The sequence below is a fragment of the Dipteris shenzhenensis genome, chromosome 22, assembly GCF_047967505.1.
Source record: "Dipteris shenzhenensis isolate YYH24624 ecotype China chromosome 22, Dip_SZ_1.0, whole genome shotgun sequence".
NCBI classification, from domain to species: Eukaryota; Viridiplantae; Streptophyta; class Polypodiopsida; order Gleicheniales; family Dipteridaceae; genus Dipteris; species Dipteris shenzhenensis.
The window spans coordinates 52,358,885-52,381,946 of record NC_141617.1 but is presented as its reverse complement, the minus strand read 5'-3'; the positions used below and the strand labels follow the sequence as shown (position 1 = coordinate 52,381,946).

The 23,062-nt window shown below is 44.8% G+C and overlaps 1 protein-coding gene across 1 annotated transcript in view; it reads right to left on the bottom strand.

Annotated features, from left to right (window-relative positions):
- Positions 1-511: 511 nt before the first annotated feature.
- The window catches only part of LOC147888272 (protein EXECUTER 2, chloroplastic-like), a 55,168-nt gene continuing 32,617 nt past the window's right edge, over positions 512-23,062 (bottom strand). The window contains exons 8-11 of the mRNA XM_087393107.1: positions 1,753-1,925; positions 1,591-1,665; positions 1,415-1,507; positions 512-1,315 (exon numbers count right to left, since the gene is read on the bottom strand). Coding sequence (XP_087249233.1) covers positions 1,217-1,315; positions 1,415-1,507; positions 1,591-1,665; positions 1,753-1,925 — 440 coding nt within the window. The 3' untranslated portion in view covers positions 512-1,216. The remainder of the gene's footprint in view (positions 1,316-1,414; positions 1,508-1,590; positions 1,666-1,752; positions 1,926-23,062) is intronic.

Below are 23,062 nucleotides of genomic sequence, written 5' to 3'. Positions count from 1 at the left end.
GCTTGAGTTTAGAGGATATGTTGGACCCGGTGGCAAATGCAATTGCAACAATTGTAAATGTCCCAAATTGCTCATTCATAGCACTCAACATTCTTTTTTGGCCAAAGCTCAATTTAGACTATTCATTTAAGAATCCACTCCTTCAAAAAGACTTTCGGAAGACATCCAGATATACACGTCAAACAATACATGGCATAACATGCACAAACCTTTGGGCATCCATGAAATGCACAGTACTAGAAGTGTGTGCTGATAAGATCTGAAATGGCCGAACAAAAGTGCTGCATCTGACTGTTATTTCTTCCCCAAAAAACAAGGTACGTCCAGCAAAGCACATCCCAGCTTTTCCTGTATACTTATGTAATTTTGAGGCTTTGCATTGGAAGACACTCTGAGGTGATTAACAAATGAGTAACTACTAACCATCACAGCTGGCTTTGCTCTCAAAACTCTAACTTCTTAAAGCATAAAGGTGAACTTGAAACCATCTTTAGTTTAAAAGCAAAATATACAAACCTGCTCTACTATCCCACATCAATATATAACCATCGCAAAGAAATGAATTAAGATTCCAGGCCACACTTGGATCCTTAGATATTGCACAAACTCAATTCCAAAAGAAAGAAAAAAGTGTCCCCACCAAGAGTAGAGTCCAACTTGCCACTTAGGAGTTCGATCACCAACCGGAATGGCATTGCATTCTACATATAGACACCCTCACTGATGGAAAGTGTGGAAAAATAAGTCACAGTAGAGGACCAACCACCACCTCACTTGAATAAAAACTTACATGCCCCTTACTTGATATGCTAGAGCACACAAGAACTTTACAGTTGTGGTCGTAGCACATCTTTGCAACTGGAGCATCATCTCGACATCTCTAGACATGTAGTGTCTCTTCAAATCATCACCTGAACCCCACTGAACCTTGCCTGACATTAGAAACTAATGAGGATCGATGGAACACCCCCACTATACCTCCATAAACAGTGGAAACTGTGAGTGCAACTCATATAACAAGGAAAACTTATAGCAGTCACCAAACCATGCTGACATCCCAATATGATGCAGCAGAGAAAGCTGCCTTTTCCTTATCAATAAAGAGCCAGCGGCAACTGTGATATGCAAACAGCAGGTTCCATTTCTACCAGATGATAGCAAATATCATGGAGAGGGGGGATCAGGCACTCGGTTTCAAATTTAGTAACCACTATAATTAGATTTGAAGCTTCAACCGATTAAAAAGCACTAGAAAATGCCGCTCAGGAACAGCATATACAAAGCCAATCTCTGCACCATTTGTGTGTCCAATCCCCTGCATAATGCATCATTCCACTTGTCATGAACATCACACAAACAGGTATATGATATAATCAAAGAAAATCTCACGTCCTCTTTTAGGCATCAACCTTACCTTCCCATCTAGGAGCACGAGTTCCCCATCAACCCATTGGGGATTTTTAAAGCCAGGCTCTGCTAGTCTGCCCTGACCTTTATACCTTGCGACCTAAAAATGTGAACAGTGACAATTAATAACTGTATCAACAATCTTTCTTAATTTCATTTGGAAAAAAACAGAGAAATTCATACCACTCCCAGCTCCTCAGGATAGACACCTCGGTATGAGAACCTGTTTTCTTTGCCTGTCTTGGCACGAAAAGTAACCTACACATGCACAACAAGTAAGCTTCAGACCCAAACAGGGGATAAAGCTTAATATATACAGAATTAATTACTAGAGAGAAATCACACCTGACCAGCTGGAACATTTAAGTCTCCAGTAAGCTTTACCGCTTCAACATATTCAAAAAATTCAAGCTTATCTTTGTCTTTGCTTGAGTCGCTTTCTGTATGCCAGTGACCATACTTACGTCTCAATTGAACCACCTCAGATGTGTAAGGACCAAAGGCACCAATGTACAAACCTGTTCAGATCAACCAATTTAGTCTCTGTCTCTGTCTCTCTCTCTCTCTCTCTCTCTCTCTCTCTCTCACACACACACATATAGCTGTTGGGGCACACACACATATACATACATACATACATATATGTATGTATATATGTATAATACATATACATGTATGTATGTACACACAGACACGCACAAGTGTGTGTGCGTGTGTCTATGTACATAGATACAGAACGTTATTGCCTTAGCAGAGGAAATGGATGCAGGAGATAGAAGAGATGGGGAAAGGTCCAAGGGGTACAACACCATGAGAGGGCAGAGGCAGAACAAACGATGAGCCAAACATGGGGAAAAGTCTATTGAACCACACAAGTGGCTCTTCACAAAATTGGATGAAAAGGGAAACACAAAGGCAGAGAAGGTAGCTCCTCTTTCAAAGAGAAAAGGATAGGGGCAAAGGCCTCAGACTTGTGGGGGAATAAGAACAAGGAGGCATTGACACAGTGCTAAATGAACACTTTCGGGGCACAGCACGCTGCATATATATCACAGAGCCACAATGGATGGAGGCGTTTGAGTGTGACGGAAAGGAGAAAAAATTGTGTCACCTAAAACTCAAATCCAAAGATGCTCAGGCAAGACTGAATTCTTGAAACACAAAGAGCATTGAAAAGACAATGCAATCTGTATCAATCAAGACGTGACACAGTATAACAGCCATGGACGAAGTAAACGCTACCAAGATACAAGGAAAATTTGCATACATGCAAGATGGGTACACCCTAATTTGTAGCATTAAAAAAGAAACAGCAGAGGTGAGATGGCAATGTCTCAAATAGTGATTCTTCTCGGAACTTGGCCCGTAATGCTGTTATGCTTTAAACTTTGTGTGTCCGATGCGTAACGTGCTTCCACTTGCTGTTGTGCCACTCCAGTAGGCTCTTCATTTTCTGTGTGTTCTCAAGGACCTTTCGCATATATACAAAGTACCTCTCCATCTTGGCATCGTCCATCACCGAAGCCACAGCTAAAAGAACGTCGAGCGTCAATCTTGGCAGGGATCTCAGCCCAAGGAGGCTGCTGAGGAGGCTAGAGAGAGGAAGAATTGTGCAAATAGACGCTAACGTATCTTCAGTGCTTTTCATTGTCGATACTTTCCAGATATGCTGTAAAGGTCTTTACTTTGACCTCGAGTCTTGGGGGAGTCTTGCGCTCTGGCAGTATGCTGCTGAAGATTAGAAGCAGCTTGCCCTGTGTGCTGGGAATCGTGATCGACAACTTATCTTCTACAAGCTTCTATTGCCATACATTTATTCGGCCACAACCTTTTTGGCATGCCCTAGGGGTAGCCTTAGGAATGGCTCGCATTTTGGAAAGCCAAAATGTCATGTGCACGGATTGGTATCTGACGTGTACTAGTTACACAGAACTAGCTCAAGTTAGCCTGGGGAGGCTTAGAGCTAGGCAGGCTTGATTCTCGGGTTGAGTGGCAAGGGTACGAACTATTTATAGGTCTTCGCTATTTTTGGCGCCGGGGCCCGAGTCTATAAAAGAGGCCCAGGGGGTTCAGTTCTCAGGGTGCAGTTGGGAGCAAGTCTCGTTCCCAGGTGCTAGGTCTGACCCTGGATTGTGTCGCGGACGCGCGCCTGCATCTTAGCGTAGCCCAAGGCCCAGTGGCAGATCTAGGGCTTCACAGCGCCACCTGGTGGTATGGGACACCAGGCTGGTTTGGATCTAATTGGGAGTTTGTGCCAGTAGCTCAGCTCGTGGCTCGGAGGGGACATCTTCTGATTCGGGATCTTATCCCGTAGATGTCACGGTTGGGTGGTGAGCAGCCTGCTCAGTTCTGATGTTGTGTGTGGTTATTTTGTAGATCAGGGGTTTCAGGAGTGCTGGGACGTGTCAGTTGGTATCAGAGCCAACTCCTGAGGTAGGACCTTCTGATGCGAGAAATTTGACGGATTTCTCTTCCAGGTATGCCCTAAAATTCGAGATTTCCTGCTGCGTTTTTTTTGCTGTCTACCTGGGTAGAAGGGGTGAAGAGATATCTGGAAAAGGCAGGAAGAAGGAGAGACTTGATTTCGAAATTGCTGAAGGGTCTAAGTGAGAGAGGGAGTGAAGTTTTAGCTAGGAGAGTGTGGAGAGAATTGGAAGAGAGGCGAAACAGGGCTGTTAGGTAGGAGATGGAATCGGGATGCTGGTCAGGGCTGCACAGAGGTAGGTGTCGCTGGTAGATGAGGCCGAGGAGTGCGCCATCAGTTGGTGCAGGATTCGGCCCAGGCAGGGGGTGCGCCAGGCTGAACAAGGTACGGCCAGTAGCTGCTAGGGGTGGCTGAGGTACGAAAAAAGCACCACCTTCCAAGTTTGGAAGGTGGGGCAGAAAAAGCATCGACCCTCCAAGACTGGAGGGTGTGCATGCTAAATTTAGCCTCAAACCTCCAATTTTGGGAGGCAAGCTTTTCTGGAAAGCGTGGCTAGGCTTTCCTAGAAAGCATAGCCTCCAGAATAGCTGCGCTACCTTCTATAAAGCCTGGCGAGATCTCCAGTCCAGCCATAGTCTCAAGCTAGACAGCGCAAGAAAGGCCTGCCCCTACCAGAGTTCCGCCATCTAGATACGGCTGCAATAGCAGCAGCTCTGCGTCCTGCCTCTGCCTGAGATTCGCCTCCAAGAAACGGCTGCAACAGCAGCAGATTTTCCGTACTGTACGGCCTGCAGCGGACCAGCAGAAGGAAACTATCACCTACGCAAGCTGATCGTCAGTTTACGGCATCTCTTTTCCAGCCAGCTTCTCTGATTTCGTCACATCTTCGAGGGACGGTTTCTTTCCTCTACTCTTCTCCTTCCAGCTTCGATTCTCCCAGTTATTTCTCTCAGTTTGCAATCAATTCAGATTTCAGCCATGTCTGATGCTCCGAATCCCGAGTTCGCTATGGGAGAGCAGGACTTAGATTACACTCCAGTGGGAGAGGATGATCAGGGTCTCTATGACGACCTGATCACTAAGAAAGCCTTCAGTGAGTTCACGACTGCTCTGGATGGTAAATTTGAGCAGGTCAACGCTAATCAATCGGGGTTGACACAGCAACTCCAAGGGATACAAGCCACTTTGACTCTTCTGGCTAGCACGGTTCAGGCACTCACGCATGTGGATGCCATGGCCTCCGTGCTAGGCCCGAATATCACTCCGGATCCCTTTCCAGGTGACCAAAAATCAAGAACAAAGGAGGTGGTTGACACTTGGTTGCACAAGTGGCAAGTACACTTCCAATTTCACCCCTATCCAGATGAGAAAAAGATTCAGCTAGCAGCAGGGTTTATGTCAGGTAAAGCCTTGCTTTGGTGGAAAGAACTCCAGCCTAAGCCTGACACTTGGACAGAATTTGAGGGTATCTTCAGGAAGGAGTTCCTGAAGAAGGAAGATGACTACGATATCGTCGGCAAGCTCAAGGCCCTCGATATGTCAAAATTGAATTTAACTTTTGAAGTTTATCTTCAAAGATTTAGGGATCTGCAAACCAGGGCCACTAAAATGGATCCTGTAACCTTGTTAGGTTTTTTCGTGGATGGTTTGCCAGACTCCTGTAAGTTACAAATTAAGAATAACAAGTGCACAACATTGCAGGAGGCCATGACATATGCGCGCATATATGATGATACCATGGCCGGTACCAAGGCAACCACAGTTACCGAGACCAGCGGAAAGAACAAACGCAAGTTCTTTCAGCATGCGACTGGCATTGGGGAGACGAAGTCTACGGACAACGCCTCCAGGAAAAGCTTAACTCCTGCGAAGAATGGTAAGGCCCGTTTCCTTCGCACTCTCAGGCTCAAGAAAGAGGGCCGGTGTTTTTATTGCGAGGAGCGGGGCCACACGAAGAATGAGTGTCCTAAGCGGAAGAACCAGAAATTGGTGCTAGGACCCAAGCTCCGGGCAGGTCCACGTACCGCAGCCAAGGGAGCCAACCAGGTTACGATGACAGGTATTTCAGTAAATGTCATTACCTGCCCCCTTTCTTGTAATTGTACCTTTAATACTTCGTTGTTTGGTTCCCATGATCTTTTCCGAGTTTATGGAGAAGTTAGGGACCAACAGGTTCACATTCTCTTTGATCCGGGCAGCTCTCACAATTTTGTTAATTACAAATTTGTGCAGAAGATGGGGCTGTCCACAGTACCTAGCGACCACACCTACGAGGTGTAGCTTCCAGCCGGGAAGCAGTTTTGGGATCGCAAGGTTGAAGCGCTTCCCATCCGGATTCAAGCCTACATGGGAGCTCTCACATGTTATGTTATGCATTTAGAGCATGTAGACTTGCTGATCGGGATAGAGTGGTTTAAAACCCACAATATCCAGATTGGATGGACGGAGCATACGCTTTCTTTTGTAGACAAGGACACCCAATTTTGTATTCAGTGTGATAAGATTTCCCCTTCTCAGGGGCCTATTGTATCTGCGATGCAGCTTCGGAATATATTGAACACTTCTCATTATGTTGTCTATCAGTGTGTTTTGATTCCACTTTCTTCATTTATTGTTTCGGTAGTTAACAAAAATGAATTAAGTGTGTTTGAACACCGAGAATTGAGAACGTTGTTAGATAATTTTAAGGACGTATTTCCAGCTCAACTGCCGGAAGGTTTACCTCCAGAAAGGGCAGTAGATCATCGCATAGACTTAGTCCCAGGGGCTCAACCTATCAGTGTACCACCGTATAGGATGAGCCAAGTAGAGGAGGATGAGTTAGCTATCCAGCTTCAGGATTACCTGAATATGGGCTATATCCGCCCAAGTAAATCTCCTTGGGGTGCACCTGTCCTCTTAAGAAAGAAGAAGGATTCTTCCTGGAGGATGTGTATAGATTATAAACGACTAAATAAAGTTACAATTAAGAATCGCTATCCTTTACCTCGTTCTGATGATTTGATAGACCGTTTGGCCGGAGCGAAGTATTTCACTAAGATTGATTTGCGTACGGGTTATCATCAAATCCGTATCTATGCTAAACACATAGATAGGACCGCATTCCGGACTAGGTATGGTCATTACGAGTTCCTCGTATTACCTTTTGGTATGACCAATGCTCCTGCTACTTTTCAGCAGATGATGAACGATTTGTTCAGAGATTATCTGGGCAAATTTATTATAGTGTTCTTAGATGATATCTTGGTATATAGTAAAACGCTTGAGGATCATATAGGACACCTTCGGGTTGTCTTACTTGTTCTAAGACAGCATAAGCTTTATGCCAAGATGAGTAAATGTGACTTCTTTATGAAGGAGATCATTTACTTAGGACACAAGATTTCTTCTGAAGGTATTAGCATTGATCTGGATCGTATCCAGAAGGTTTTAGAATGGCCTATCCCTCAGACTGTGAAACAACTTCGCTCTTTCCTAGGATTTACGGTATTTCTTCGGAAGTCAGTCCGTGATTATTCACAAATCACGGTACCCTTGACCAACATATTGAAAGGTCGTGGACGCAGGTCTACTCAGCCGATCCCTTGGAATGATGCAATGAACAAGGCTTTTGAAACCTTGAAGTTATCTATCAAGGAAGCACCCGTTCTTGCATTACCCGATCCTACCCGGCCTTATGTTTTAGAGGCCGATGCGAGTGATTATGCGATTGGGGCAGCTCTATTCCAAGAGGGCAGACCTGTAGCTTTTGAGAGTAAGAAGCTAGACGACACTCAGTATCGTTGGCCCACACTTGAGAAGGAACTTTATGCAGTAGTGTATGCTCTCAAGGTTTGGAGACACTACTTGTATGGTTCAAAGTTCCTTGTATTGACTGATCACCAGTCAATTAAGTATGTGTGTGATGGATCAGACTTGAGAGGAAGGAAAGCTAGATGGGCAGAGCTAATGCAGGATTTTGATTTCGAAATACGTTATCGTAAGGGTTCGTTGAATAGTGTGGCGGATGCCTTAAGTCGAGTTAAGTTTGTAAATGCTTTGTCATTTACGGAAATATCTTCCGACCTATTTCAATCCTTGAGAGGGCTATACGCAACTGATAGTCATTTCAGTTCTTATTGGCAGAGAGTCCAGGATGGGAATTCCATGGTTGACCAGGACTCAGGGATTGTGCCACCTAGGATACAGGCGGCGGGAGGTCAGTGGATGATTAGGAACGGCTTGCTGTTCCGGAATGAAAAGATTTCTGTGCCTGATGTTCTGGACCTTAAATCCAGGATTCTCTGGGAGTGTCATGATGCTCCTAGTGCGGGACATCCAGGTATACATAGGACTCTGTCTCTTGTGAAGCATACCTTTTATTGGCCTAAGATGCGTGCATTTGTAGAGAACTATGTGGTAGGTTGCCGAGTTTGTCAAGTTACTAAGGCTGAACGCCTTAGGAGCGCGGGCTTATTACAGCCTTTACAGATTCCAGGTAATAAATGGGAACGTATTTCCATGGATTTTATTACTGGTTTACCTCGTACGCGCAAGGGTCATGACTCTATTTGGGTCATAGTTGACCGTTTGACAAAAATGGCTAGATTCTTACCTACAAGAACAACTATTTCAGCTGTTCAGTTGGCTCACGAGTTTGTGGACCACTTGTTCAAGCTGTATGGTTTGCCATCTGACATAGTCAGTGACAGGGCCTCAAAGTTTACAAGTAAATGGGAGCGTACCTACATCGCCGTACGTGGTACCATACCTTCAATACCTGCATCGCCGTACATTGTACTGTACAACCACCGTACATCTTTCATACAGTTTCACACATGCGACTCTACCTACAAGTTCCGTACTTGTTTTGGCATTGGCTTGAACCAGGTTCTTGGTTCCTGCTTGCTATAACCCTTTTTGGGTCTCACTGCAGTCATCTACAAACATTTGCACTTTTGGGGCTTCTGCAGGACATTGGCAAATTTGGGGCTTTCATTTCCTTTCACCTCCTTTGATTGCAATTTCTTGCAAGAATATTGGAGTTTTGGGATTTAGTCTGCAATTTCTTGTTTAAATTGCAGTACATTGGGTCAGATTGCAAGACATTCAGTTACATTTGCAGAACATTGGGTCAGATTATCATACATTGGGTCACATTTGCAAAATTTCAGCAAAATTTGGGGCTTTTCTACATTTGCCCTCTTTTTGGCCTATTTGCCCTCAATAAATTTGGGGCTTTTGCCAAATTCGCTGTTTTTGCAGTGAACATTGCCTGTCACAGTCACATTTGGGTCAGATCTGCATTTGCCCTTTGATTTGGGTCAGAAATTTGCAGATATTTGCTGTCATTTTTGGGACAGCCAGCTTTTTTTGCACTGATAGCCTTGAGGCTTTTGGTTTTTCACGTCTTTTACAGGTTATCACAATTGCTATGGCTGGGAACAATCAAGATTTATTTGGAGTTCTTCGTGAAGATGATAAGTTGGATGGCACCAACTATCCCATGTGGTCTTATCTCATGAAACATATTCTTGTTGCAAAGCATTTTTGGAATATTGTTTCTGGGGCTGATCTGAGGCCAGCCAATGCTACAGTGGTTGTTTCTACTGCTGGTCCTTTTGCAGGTGGTACTCCTCCTGATGCCTCTTCCTCTAGCACTCCTGCTGCTGCTCTTCCAACTCAAGAACAGTCAAGATGGGATGCAAGAGATGCAAAAGCACATTCATGCATTGCTTTATCATGCAAGAGAATCATTATTCCACACATCCGGTCTTGCAGGACAGCAAAGGATGCTTGGGATAAATTGGCTTCTCTCTATCAGATACGCAATGAAGCTCGTGTTGCATATTTGAGAAGGCAATTACAGGAAGTGAATATGAATGAGAATCACGATGCAAGCTTGTCACCCTCAACACAGATAGGGGGGGTGAGTATATGTCAAAGGAGTTTGATGCATTTCTATCCTCACGGGGCATTATTCACTCATGCACTACTCCTTACACTCCTAAGCAGAATCCTGTTTCTGAAAGAAAAAACACGTCCACAATGGAGATGGCCAGATGCATGCTTAAGGCCAAGTCTTTGCCCAATAAATTTTGGCTTGATGCAGTAATGTGTGCCAACTATGTGCTGAATAGATCACCTACACGGGCATTAAAGACTATCACACCTTATGAAGCATGGAAAGGTAGGAAGCCTTCACTTTCACACATGAAAGTTTTTGGGTCTCTTGCATATGTTCATGTACCATCTCAGCTGAGACATAAGCTTGATGACAAGGCAATCAAATGCATATTCATTGGTTACAGCCAAGAGAGCAGAGGGTATCGGTTATATCAACCAAATACTGGGAAGATTATGTTGGAATATGGAAGCAAGAACTAGAACTAGAAACTGGAAATGAAATAACAAGACTGAAAGACTAGAAATACCTTGAGAAGAGTGTAGACAAGACACAAGCTAGACTGATAGATTACAATGATGTGACCCATTGAATATATGGGCCAAAGTACAAGACATAAAGCAAGAGTGCTTATGGGATAATTGTAGAAGTGCCACATGGCACACACTCAAGACATAAAGACTAGACTTAGACTTAGACTTAGACAAATGTAGACTAGGAAATAGTACACTTAGTGTGCACTTATCTCCAACACCCTCCTTAAGTGGACACTAGGAGTAAGACAGAAAAAACAAGACTAGAAGACAGACATAAAGACTGATAGACTGAGAGACAAGATAGAAAACATGACAGACAAAAGATCCTGAGACACCCCTCCTCAAGTGATATCCTCATATGGGTCCACAAGGGTAGGAACAAGATGGATCTAAAACACAGTCAGATTGATAGACAAATAGACAGACAGACAAGACTAGATAGACAGAAGACTGACTGTAGACAAATAGAAAGACCAAGACACTAAAACCCCTTGACCTACATCATCGGTTGTCAAGGTGGTAGACAAGACATAGAAGTAATCAGAAAGCCCACTTCTCATCATGTGAGGAAGGAACAGCAGGATCAGCTGATGGAGATGTTGCAGCAACATGGGCTGAGGTAGATGCAGGAGCTGATGTAGAGGTTTTGGAGTAGCAGTCCCTCTCCCGGTGATTATCACGACCACAAATGGTGCATGGATGAGCCTTGAAACAGTCCTTCTCTTACCTTTCGTTGTTGAGTTCTTTCTTCCTCTTGGAGAGCATTGATGATACCCTCAAGAGAAGGATTATTATGATACTTGAAGGTAGTGACAAGAGTAACATAGGACTCGGGTAAGCTTTTGAGAAGCACAGCAATAGCAATATCTTCGGAGATGGGAGACTTGACTGACGCAAGCTGAACCATAAGACTGCGAAGATAATTGACATGAGAGGCTATAGTAGCTCCTTCCTGCATATGTAGATCAAAGAATGAGATCATAAGTGCAATCTTAGAGTTTTTAGATCGGGCTCCAAAAAGGGTATCCAAAGTGATCCATGCTTGAGGAGCAGACTGTATGTCGGAGATGTGATGAATGCAATCATCTCCAAGGCCGAGCAATATGATAGCATAGGCTTTGTCATTCTTGGCAGTAACAACTTGCTCAGATGGACCTTCGGGAGCAGCACGGTGAACAATGTCCCAAAGACCTTCTTTCATAAGATGGCACTTGATTTTGATCTGCCAAGTATGAAAGTTGGACCCATTGAATTTGTCGATAGATATGAGAGAATGAGAGGAAGATGCCATGTGGGAAGGTCTTACCTCTTGCTAGGATGCAAGGGCAGTGTCTATTCCCTTACAATATTGCAGAAATAAATGAGAGGAAGAGATCCAAGAAGCCGGTTCTCTCACCACTTTGTCAAGGCCATAGCATATGACAGCCCATCGAAGCAAGAGGAACCAGCAAAAAAAAAGGAGAGACTATTCAGCAAACCGAAAGAGGCAAAGCTCAGTACCTTAATCCCGGGCAGAGGTAGAGGTGCAAAAAGGATGCAGATCTCCGTGAAGATGGAGTTGGAGAAGTCGGTCTGTGCAAGTACGGATTCCGTACAGTTGTACGGACAGCTGACTATGTACGTACGGCGAGCGGAGTACGGAGTACGGCCGATGTACGGATGACGTGCAGAGTACGGGCGGTGGCGTACGGATGATGTATGAAATACGGGCGACGCTGTACGGATAGCAGGAGCGGGTGCTAGACTGCGCAGATCTGTCGGTGACAGCAGGTGTTGCGCAGATCTGGCGTGACAGCAGATCTGGCGCTCAGATCTGTGGCTGAGCTGCGCAGATCTGGAGCGCAGATCTGGCGCAGAGATTTGGAGCAGGAATATACGCAGCAGAGTCGCGCAGATCTGGAGTGCAATGGCGGGGCAGAAAGAGGGGAGAAATCTGACAAGAGGGGCAGATCTGCAGCGGGGGAGAGAAGAGGCAGATCTGAGCGGGGGGCAGATCTGTATCTGAGAAGAGACAGACTTGAGAAGAGAGAAGAGGGAGAAGAGGGATCAACCTAGCTCTGATACCATGTTGGAATATGGAAGCAAGAACTAGAACAGAAACTGGAAATGAAATAACAAGACTGAAAGACTAGAAATACCTTGAGAAGAGTGTAGACAAGACACAAGCTAGACTGATAGATTACAATGATGTGACCCATTGAATATATGGGCCAAAGTACAAGACATAAAGCAAGAGTGCTTATGGGATAATTGTAGAAGTGCCACATGGCACACACTCAAGACATAAAGACTAGACTTAGACTTAGACTTAGACAAATGTAGACTAGGAAATAGTACACTTAGTGTGCACTTATCTCCAACAGATTATTGTCAGTAGAGATGCGATCTTTGCTGAACATTCAGCTTCTCCTCTTGTGGACTGCAAAGCAAAGCGAGATATTGACATGTTTGATGCCTTTGAATCTTGGTTACCTCTGCCATCAACAGAAGAGGATTTTGAGCAGCAACATGAGCCTCCTGCAGGCCCTCCACTAAGCAATAATCAGCCACAACCTCATGCTGATTTGCAGGTTACTCTTCCGGCATAGAATGATCCCATTACTCATGATGCAGTCATTGAAGAAAGAGCTGTCAATAGACAGCAAAGGCAAGTTCCCAGATGGCTTCTGGATACATTGAGGGACAGCAAACATGCCAAAATTCATGCACACTTACTATCCCTTGGTTTTCAGAATAGTCCCACAGAACCCACTCTTTATGTCCGTGGGAGTGGATCTGATTTTTTAGTGCTGATTTTATATGTGGATGATATGCTTATCACGGGCCCAGATACTCAGCAAATTGCAGCTTTCAAGGCTGATTTGCAGCAGATTTTTGACATGTCAGACATGGGACGGCTTCATTATTATTTGGGCATTCAGTTTGCTCATGTTGAGGGGGGTATCATGATGTCTCAGTCCAAGTATATTGGACAGCTCCTTGATCATTTTCAGTTTGAGGATTGCAAGCCAATCTCTACTCCAGTGGACCCTGGCTTCAAATTCTCAACTCATGATGGGAGCCCACCATGTGATATCACTCTTTATCAGCAGGCTGTTGGATGCCTTATTTATTTATGTCACACCAGACCTGACTTGCGGTATGCAGTATCTCAGCTCAGCAGATTCATGCACATGCCCAGTTCACAGCATTGGCAAGCAGTGAAGAGAGTCTTAGGCATGCATGGTAAGTGAACCCTGATCACCGTAGAAGAGGGCTAAATCCTGAGTGCCTCTAAGATAATAGAGGAGCAAACAGGAGAGAGAGAGAGGGGAAGAGGAAGAGGAAAGGGTAGGAGAGAGAGAATGGGGTAGGAAAGAGAGGGAGAGATTGAGAGGGAGTAGGGAAGAGAGAGAGAGTGAGTGAGCATAGGCAAGAAGGAGAAAGGGAGAGTAGATAGATTAGATGTCACATCAAAAAGTACATAGTAGGGGATGGATGGAGACTTATATAGTCCCTCCACATTTTTTCCCTAAAGGGCCTCTAACTTGGCCTCTTTTTCCCCTTCATTACAGCCATCCCTTCCCATAGAATTTTGCCCTCAAAATTTCATATGCGGGCTGTTAAATAGGTGCAGCAAACATCAAATAATAATCAGCCTGGTAGAAGATAGGGGTTGTCCTAGACAATGCTCTCTGGCTGCCATGAGTTCTCATCCTCAGGGAGTCCTTGCCACTTGATAAGATACTCGGTGTAGACTTTGTTTCGGAGTACGTGATCCCTGAAACCCATGATGCGCTCCGGAACATAGAGTATGTGGCCCTCCTCATCCATAGGTGGTAGATCAGGAAGGACTTAGACATGCTGTCCGACATATGGCTTCAGCAAGGACACATGGAAAACATTATGAATCCTGGAGGTCTTGGGTAGCTCCAACTCATACGCTACCTCGCCAACTTTGCGGATGATCCTGTAGGGACCATAATACCTGTGAGCAAGCTTCGTGTTGGTGTTACCCTTCAGCGAGGCATAACGGTTCTTATGGAGGCGTAAGTGCACATAATCCCCTTCTTCAAAAAATAGATACCTCCTGCGTTCATCCGCACACTTCTTCTACTTGGCTTGGGCATCCTGCATATTCTTTTTAGCCAATTGCAGAAGGGCATCCAGTGGCCTCTCTAACTCCACAAATATGGAAGCTGCCTTAGAATCCTGCATGTATTCTTCCTAAATACCATGAATCCACTCCTGGTAGATGGTAGAAATGGCAGACAAACTGCAAGCCCACATATGGGATAAGGCATCTGCAACCACGTTTTCTTTCCCTTTCCTGTACTCGATGTCAAAATCATAAGACTGAACCTTAGCCAGCCACCTCTTCTGCTTCATTGACAAGTTGGGCTGCGTAAGGAAAAACCTGAGTGTCCTATGATCTGTCTTAGCCTTGATTTTGCTACCATACAGGTAGTGGTGCCATTTTTCGAAACCATGGAGGATAGCCAACATTTCCTCATCATACACATGATAATCTAGTTCCTTGGCATCCAATTTCCTGCTTTCAAAAGCAATTACCCCGTGTTCTTGTCTTCCCCTAATCCTTTGCCACTGGCATCTGCCTCCACAATGAAAGTACGTGAAAAATCAGGGCATACCAACACAGGAGCATGAGTGAGGGCGAATTTCAGGTCTTCGAAGCTGCGCTGTGCATCTGTAGACCACATAAAAGCATCCTTCTTCAAAAGGTCTGTCAGAGGGGCTGCCCTCTTAGCAAATTTGTGAATAAAGCGCCTGTAGAAGGAAGCAAGACCTAGAAATCCCCTCAACTGAGTAGGGTTGCGTGGCTGCGACCAATCCTCAATGCATTTCACTTTTGCAAGATCCACTCGAATGCCATCCTTGCTCACAATGTGACCAAGATACTTGCCATGAAAGTGGATTTGCTGGCTTTAGCATAAAGCTAATGCAACGTCAAAATTTCCAGCACTTGCTTGACATGTCTGATGTGCTCCTACTTATCCTTGCTGTAAATGAAAATGTCATCAAAAAATACCAACACATATTTGAAAAGGAGAGGCTGCAAAATCTAGTTCATGAGTGCCTGGAAGGTAGCTGGTGCATTGGTCAATCCAAAAGGCATCACCTTGAACTCATACAGTCCCCTCACCGTGCGAAAGGCTGTCTTGTGCTCATCCCTAGTTTTCATTCTAATCTGATGATAGCCAGACCTCAAATCAATCTTAGTGAAAAACTGATCACCCTTGAGTTCATCCAACAGGTCATCTGTCCTGGGGATGGGAAACCTGTTTTTGATGGTGACCTTATTCAAGTCTCTGTAGTCAATGCATATACGGTAAGAACCATCCCTCTTTTTCACCAGGAGCACAGGGGATGCAAAAGGAGAAGTGCTATGAGTGATGAAACTCTTCTGAAGTAAGTCCTTCACTTGAGTTGCCACTTCTTCCCGTTCCACCTTAGAGAGTCAGTATGGAGCCTTATTGATTGGCTTACTGCCAGGTTCCAGAACTATGGCATAATCTACATCTCTTCTCGGAGGCAATTGTGATCGCAAATCAGCAAACACATCTGCAAACTCTGAGAGCAATCTCTACATATCACAATCATCAACATGGGGAGTGCCACCCTCTTTAGTTATTGACACATTTAATGCATATATGGCGCTGCCCCTCTTGAGCTCTCTCGCCAACTGCCTTGCTGAAATGACCTGCAATTTAGGAGCTGCAATACCATGCAATGTAACTGATCCATCCCTGTGGACAAAGCTGAGTGTTAAGGCATTGAAATCCATGCTGATTTTGCCCAGTGATTGCAACCAATCACAGCCCAGGACAACATCTATTGGGCCCATGTCAAGTGCCAAGAGATCACCTGCAAATGTATAGTCATCAGAGAACTTAATCCTTGCATCTTGGCAACAAGATCTACTGATCATATGCTGTCCATTGGCCACTTCTACTCTCAGCCCATGGTCTATCTCAGTAGCAATCAGTGCCACCCTCTGTAAGGTCTTGCTGTTAACAAAACTGTGGGTGCTACCGCTGTCCACCAACACATGCACAATCATGCCATTAATCATCCCTGTTAATCTGATAGTATCGACAATTTTAGCACCCATCAGTGCATGCATGGAAATAGTATAAAGTGTTGGCTGGGCATCCCAACAAACCTCATCCTCGCTCATAGGAGCATTACCACTTGCATTTTCACGTGCATAAAAATGTATCGCATCATGGTGCTCCACAGAAAAGAGTGTTGGCCTACGGCCTCTCATGCCACCAGTGGGCAAAATCTCATACGAATGCAAAGCATGAGTGTCATGCGCAGTAGCACCACCAGGATCAAAAGGAAAGTTAGTGCCCTTCGTGGCTCTAGTGTCAGGAGCCTCATCTGCATCATGTGTATTTTGCCATCTCATCCTGAGATGTATCCAAAGAACCTGGGGCATGATGCATCAAACAAATCCTCGTCATCTGAGAGGTCAATGATCAGCTTGGCAATACCACTGTTGCGCATCTTGCACACATTCCTGTGCTCAGAAGTCCATTTCTTGCCACATTTAAAACATAAGCTGGCCTTCTTTCTGCTGTCCATTATTGCCCGTGTATGCTGTTTTATCTCAGCCTGCTCATTTCCAGCAGTAGGCTTGCCTCCAGGCTTGGCATCAAGATACCTGTAAGACCTTGCATACGGCATCTTACTACCCGAGACAGTAGGAAAGCGAGGAAATGGTGCTGTTGCAGATTTCTTGTCAGTCCACTCCGCAAACTTAGGCTTCGACTCAGTGTCATACCCCATAGCATGCGAGCTGCCCATGGCATTTCTGTGTGCTTGCCAGCATATTTAGGCTCGAATACTTCTGCAAGCTGAGCTGCCCTCTCAATTGTTTGAGGGTTATGTGCCTTCACATCTGCAGCGAGAGAAGAACTTAACCCATGGATGAAACGCAGCAGCTTTCCCTTTTCAGATACGTCTTGCACAAATAGGAAAAGCCTCCAAAAACGTTGCAAGTGGAGACCAGGATTTGGACTACCCTGCGGAGGAAGACCAGGGTCTCTACGACGATCTGATTACGAAGAAAGCCTTCAGTGAATTCACCACTGCTCTTCATGGAAAGTTTGAGCAGGTTAATGCGAATCAAACGGGGTTGACGCAGCAACTCCACGGGATTCAGACTACCCTCACACTTCTGACTAGCACTGTTCAGGCACTCACGCATGTGGATGCCATGGCTTCAGTGTTAGGTCCGAACATCACTCCAGATCCTTTTCCCAGAGATCAGAAGTCTCGTACCAAGGAGGTTGTTGACACTTGGTTGCACAAGTGGCAAGTACACTTCCAGTTTCACCCGTACCCAGATGACAAGAAAATACAGCTTGCAACCGGCTTCATGTCAGCAAAGGCTTTGTTATGGTGGAAGGAACTCCAACCCAAGCCTGTAACATGGATAGATTTCGAAGGGGTCTTCAGAAAGGAGTTCCTGAAGAAGGAGGACGACTATGATATCGTAGGCAAGCTTAAAGCCCTCGATATGTCCAAGCTCAACTTGACTTTTGAGGTTTATCTCCAAAGGTTTCCGGATCTGCAGACTCGAGCCACAAAGATGGATCCAATGACCTTGTTAGGTTTCTTTGTGGATGGTTTGCCAGATTCGTACAAGTTGCAGATCAAGAACAAGTGTATCACGTTGTAAGAGGCCATGAATTACGCGCGTATTTATGATGATACCATGGCCAGTGCAAAGGGAACCACAGTTTTCGACACGAGCGGGAAGAACAAACGGAAGTTCTTCCAGTCTACCACTGGTACCGGGGAGACGAAGTCTATAGACAACGCCTCCAAGAAACACTTGACTCAAGCGAAGAATGGTCGAGCCCGTTTCCTTCGTACCTTAAGCTTAAGAAGGAAAGACGTTGCTTCTACTGCGAGGAGCGGGGTCACACCAAGAATGAATGTCCAAAGCGCAAGAATCAAAAGTTAGCGCTCGGACCGAAGCTCTAGGCGGGTCCAGGCACCAGAGCCAAGGGAGCGAACCAAGTTTTGATGACAAGTATTTCTGTAAATGTCATTACCTGCCCACTTTCTTGTAATTGCACTTTCAATACTTCGTTGTTTGGTCCCCATGATCTTTTCCGAGTTTATGGAGAAGTTAGGGACCAACAAGTTCACATTCTCTTTGACCCGGGCAGCTCTCACAACTTTGTTAATTACAAATTTGTGCAGAAGATGGGGCTGTCCACGATACCTAACGATCACACCTATGAGGTGCAGCTTCCAACTGGGAAGCAGTTTTGCGAAGTGCTTCCTATCCGGATTCAAGCATACACAGGGGCTCTTACGTGCTATGTTATGCACTTGGAGCATGTGGATTTGTTAATCCGAATAGAGTGGTTTAAAACCCACAATATTCGGATTGGATGGAGGGAGCATACCCTTTCTTTTGTAGATAAGGACACCCAATTTTGCATTCAGTGTGATAAACTTCCCTCGTCTCAGGGACCTATTGTATCTGCGATGCAGCTTCGGAATATATTAAACACTTCTCATTATGATGTCTATCAGTGTGTTTTGATTCCGCTTTCTTCATTTGTTGTCTCTGTAATTAACAAGAATGATTTAAGTGTGTTTGAACACCGTGAATTAAGAATGTTGTTAGATAGTTTTAAGGATGTATTCCTTGCTCAACTGCCGGAAGGTTTACCTCCAGAACGGGCAGTAGATCATCGCATGGACTTAGTCCCAGGGGCTCAACATATTAGTGTACCACCTTATAGCATGAGCCAGCTAGAGGAGGATGAGCTAGCTTCACAGCTACAGGATTACCTGAATATGGGCTATATATGCCCAAGTAAATCACCTTGGGGTGCACATGTCCTCTTAAGGAAGAAGAAAGATTCTACATGGAGAATGTGTATAGATTATAAACGATTAAATAAAGTGACAATTAAGAATCGATACCCTCTACCTCGTTCCGATGATCTGATAGACCGTTTGGCCGGAGCGAAGTATTTCACTAAGATTGATTTGTATACGGGTTATCACCAAATCCGTATCTATGCTAAACACATAGATAGAACCGCATTCCGAACTAGGTATGGTCACTACGAGTTTCTTGTATTACCTTTTGGTTTGACCAATGCTCCTACTACCTTTCAACAGATGATGAACGATTTGTTCCGATATTTTCTGGGCAAATTCGTTGTAGTGTTCTTAGATGACATCTTGGTATATAGCCGAACGCTTGAGGATCACATAGGGCACCTCCGGATTGTCTTAGTTATTCTAAGACAGCATAAGCTCTATGCCAAGATGAGTAAATGTGACTTCTTTATGAAGGAGATCATTTACTTAGGACACAAGATTTCTTCTGAAGGTATTAGCATTGATCTAGATCGTATTCAGAAGGTTTTAGAATGGCCTATCCCTCAGACTGTGAAACAATTTCGTTCTTTCCTAGGATTTACGGTATTTCTACAGAAGTCTGTGCGTGATTATTCACATATCACGGCACCCCTGACAAACATATTGAAAGGTCGTGGACGCAGGTCTACCCAGTCGATCTCTTGGAATGATGCATTGAACAAGGCTTTTGAAACCTTGAAGTTTTCTATCAAGGAAGCACCCGTTCTTGCATTACCCGATCCTACCCGGCCTTATGTTTTAAAGGCCGATGCGAGTGATTTTGCGATTGGGGCAGCTCTATTCCAAGAGGGCAGACCTGTAGCTGTTGAGAGTAAGAAGCTAGACGACACCCAATATCGTTGGCCCACACTAGAAAAGGAACTCTATGCTGTAGTGTATGCCCTTAAGGTTTGGAGACACTACTTGTATGGTTCGACAGTCAATTAAGTATGTGTGTGATGGATCTGAATTGAGGGGACGGAAAGCTAGATGGGCAAAATTAATGCAAGATTTTAATTTTGAATACGTTATCGTAAGGATTCGTTGAATAGTGTGGCGGATGCCTTAAGTCGAGTCAAGTTTGTAAATGCTATGTCATTTACGAAAATATCCTCAGACCTATTTCAATCCTTGAGAGGGCTTTATGCAACTGATAGTCATTTCAGTTCTTATTGACAGAGAGTCCAGGATGGGAGCTCCATGGTTGACCAGGACTCAGGGATTGTGCCACCTATGGTACAGGTGGCGGGAGGTCAGTGGATGATTAGGAACGGCTTGCTGTTCCGGAATGGAAAGATTTGTGTGCCAGATGTTCTGAAACTTAGATCCAAGATTCTCTGGGAGTGTCATGATGCTCCTAGTGCTTGACATCCTGGTATACATCGGACTCTGTCTCTTGTGAAGCATACCTTTTATTGGCCTAAGATGCGTGCATTTATTGAAAACTATGTAGTAGGTTGCTGGGTTTGTCAGGTTACTAAGGCAGAACGCCTTAGAAGCGTAGGTTTATTACAGCCATTACAGATTCCAGGTTATGACTGTCTTAAGACAGTCATAGGTGTCCTATCTTTAATTCTTTAATTAAGGGTTGGCAATGTGCCTTTACCCCCAACAACCTCCCACCTAAAGGCCAATGTGCCTAAAGGGGAGAAAAGAATAAAAATTACAGCAATATACAGTTACTGTATACAAGACCATAAAGTAAGAATGGTCTCATCCTAATCCCATGATGTGGCGGCAATGTGCAAACCGCTCTGTAGGCAAGCTCTTAGTGAGCAAATCTGCAGGATTATCATCAGTGTGCACTTTCACAAGCTCAAGTCGCTTGTCTTCCAGTACCTCCCTGATGAAATGATATTTCACTTCTATGTGCTTGGTCTTCTGATGAAAGACCGGATTCTTTGCCAACATGATAGCACTCTGACTATCACAATGCAAAACTGGCATATCTCCTGTAATGCCCAAATCTCCCACCAGCCGAGTAAGCCATATTGCTTCCTTGCAAGTCTCAGTGGCTGCAACATATTCAGCTTCTGTGGTTGACAGTGCAACGCATTTCTGCAACCGAGACACCCATGATATAGCACCTCCTGCAAATGTGAAAATATAACCGGTAGTAGACTTCCGGTTATCCGCATTCCCTGCATAGTCTGAATCTGTAAAACCATGCACCAATGCATCCTGCCTACCATAGCATATGCACAAGTCTTTGGTACCCTTGAGATACCTCAAGACACCTTTCACTGCTTCCCAATGCCGCTTGCCTGGATTTGCCATATACCTGCTGATGACTCCCACCGCAAAAGCAATATCCGGACGAGTGGCAACCATGGCATACATCAAAGATCCAACTGCAGATGCATACGGAACCTTGGCCATTTCAGCCTTATCATCATCTGATCTGGGGCTGTCCTTACTGCTGAGTTTTAAATGTGGAGGCAACGGGGTACTAATGGACTTCCCCCCCTCCATTTTAAACCTCTGCAGTACTTTGTCAATATACTCTTTCTGTGACAGAAACAAAAGTCCCTTGGACCTGTCACGAGTAATACGCATGCCAAGAATATGATTTGCATCACCCAAGTCTTTCATGTCAAAAGACTTATGCAGTTGTTTCTTCAAAGCACTAATCTCATGCTGAGATTTACTGGCAATAAGCATGTCATCCACATATAGAATGAGTAGCATCAAACTGCCATCCTTTGCCCGTTTGGTGTACAAGCAATGATCGGTCTCACACCGATGATACCCTTGGGACTGCATGAAGGCATCAAACTTCTTGTACCATTCCCTTGGCGCCTGCTTGAGTCCATACAAGCTCCTCTTGAGCTTACACACAAGCTGCTCTTCACGGAGATCTCCATGATGAGATCTATATCCCTTGGCAACCAATCTGGCCTTATACCTCGGTAAAGCATTTGAATCCACTTTGACTTTGTAAACCCACTTGCATGGCAAAACTTTTCTGCCTGCAGGTAACTGCACCAAGTCCCATGTATCATTCTGAAGTAGGGAGTCCATTTCTGACTACATGGCTTTCTCCCACTTCTTTTTCTCTGTTCTTCCCATAGCTTCCTTGAAGCTGGAAGGCTCACCACAATCAGTCAGCATGATAAAATCAGCCACATTATTGGCTCCTGGAACAAACCTGGCAGGAGGCCGTTGTGCACGGGTGCTCCTCCTCACAAAATGTTCCGGATTAGGCTGCTGTTCAGCCTGTTCTTCATGCATGACGGGTGGCTGTACCACCATATCTGGCTTTTCTACAGCCCCATCTGTTGGCACATCCAGTGGTGCATCATTGGCAAAATTATCTGGCTGATTTTCAGCCTGTATACCCTCTTGAACAGGGTGATCTGCAGCAGGCTGCTGCTGCATATAAATGGGCATTCTTTGCTGTCCAACATCATCATAAATAACCCTCCTGTATTCCACAGGTTGCACGGGTTCCTTGTGTACACTATCTTCTTTAAAGATGACATCATTGCTGCGTATAATCTTCCGTTTAACGGGATCCCATAACCTGTACCCCATTTCACCTTCGTCACCATAACCCATAAAGATGCATCTGATAGACTTTGGATCCAGTTTGGTGCGTAGATCTTTGCGTACATGAGCAAAGCACTCGCAGCCAAATACACGTAAGTGCTTATATGAGGGAGGCTTGCCAGACCACACCTCCTCTGGCACTTTCAACTCCAAAGCCTTATTTGGTGACCTGTTAATAATGTGAACTGCTGTTTGCACGGCTTCTGCCCAAAAGCCATGGGGTAATGCAGCATAAGACAACATACATCGAACCTTCTCCTGAATAGTTCGATTCATCCGCTCACTTGCACCATTTTGAGATGCATTATGAGGGGCTGTGAGTTCCTGTTTGATGCCCTTAGCTTGGCAAAACTGCACAAAAGCATG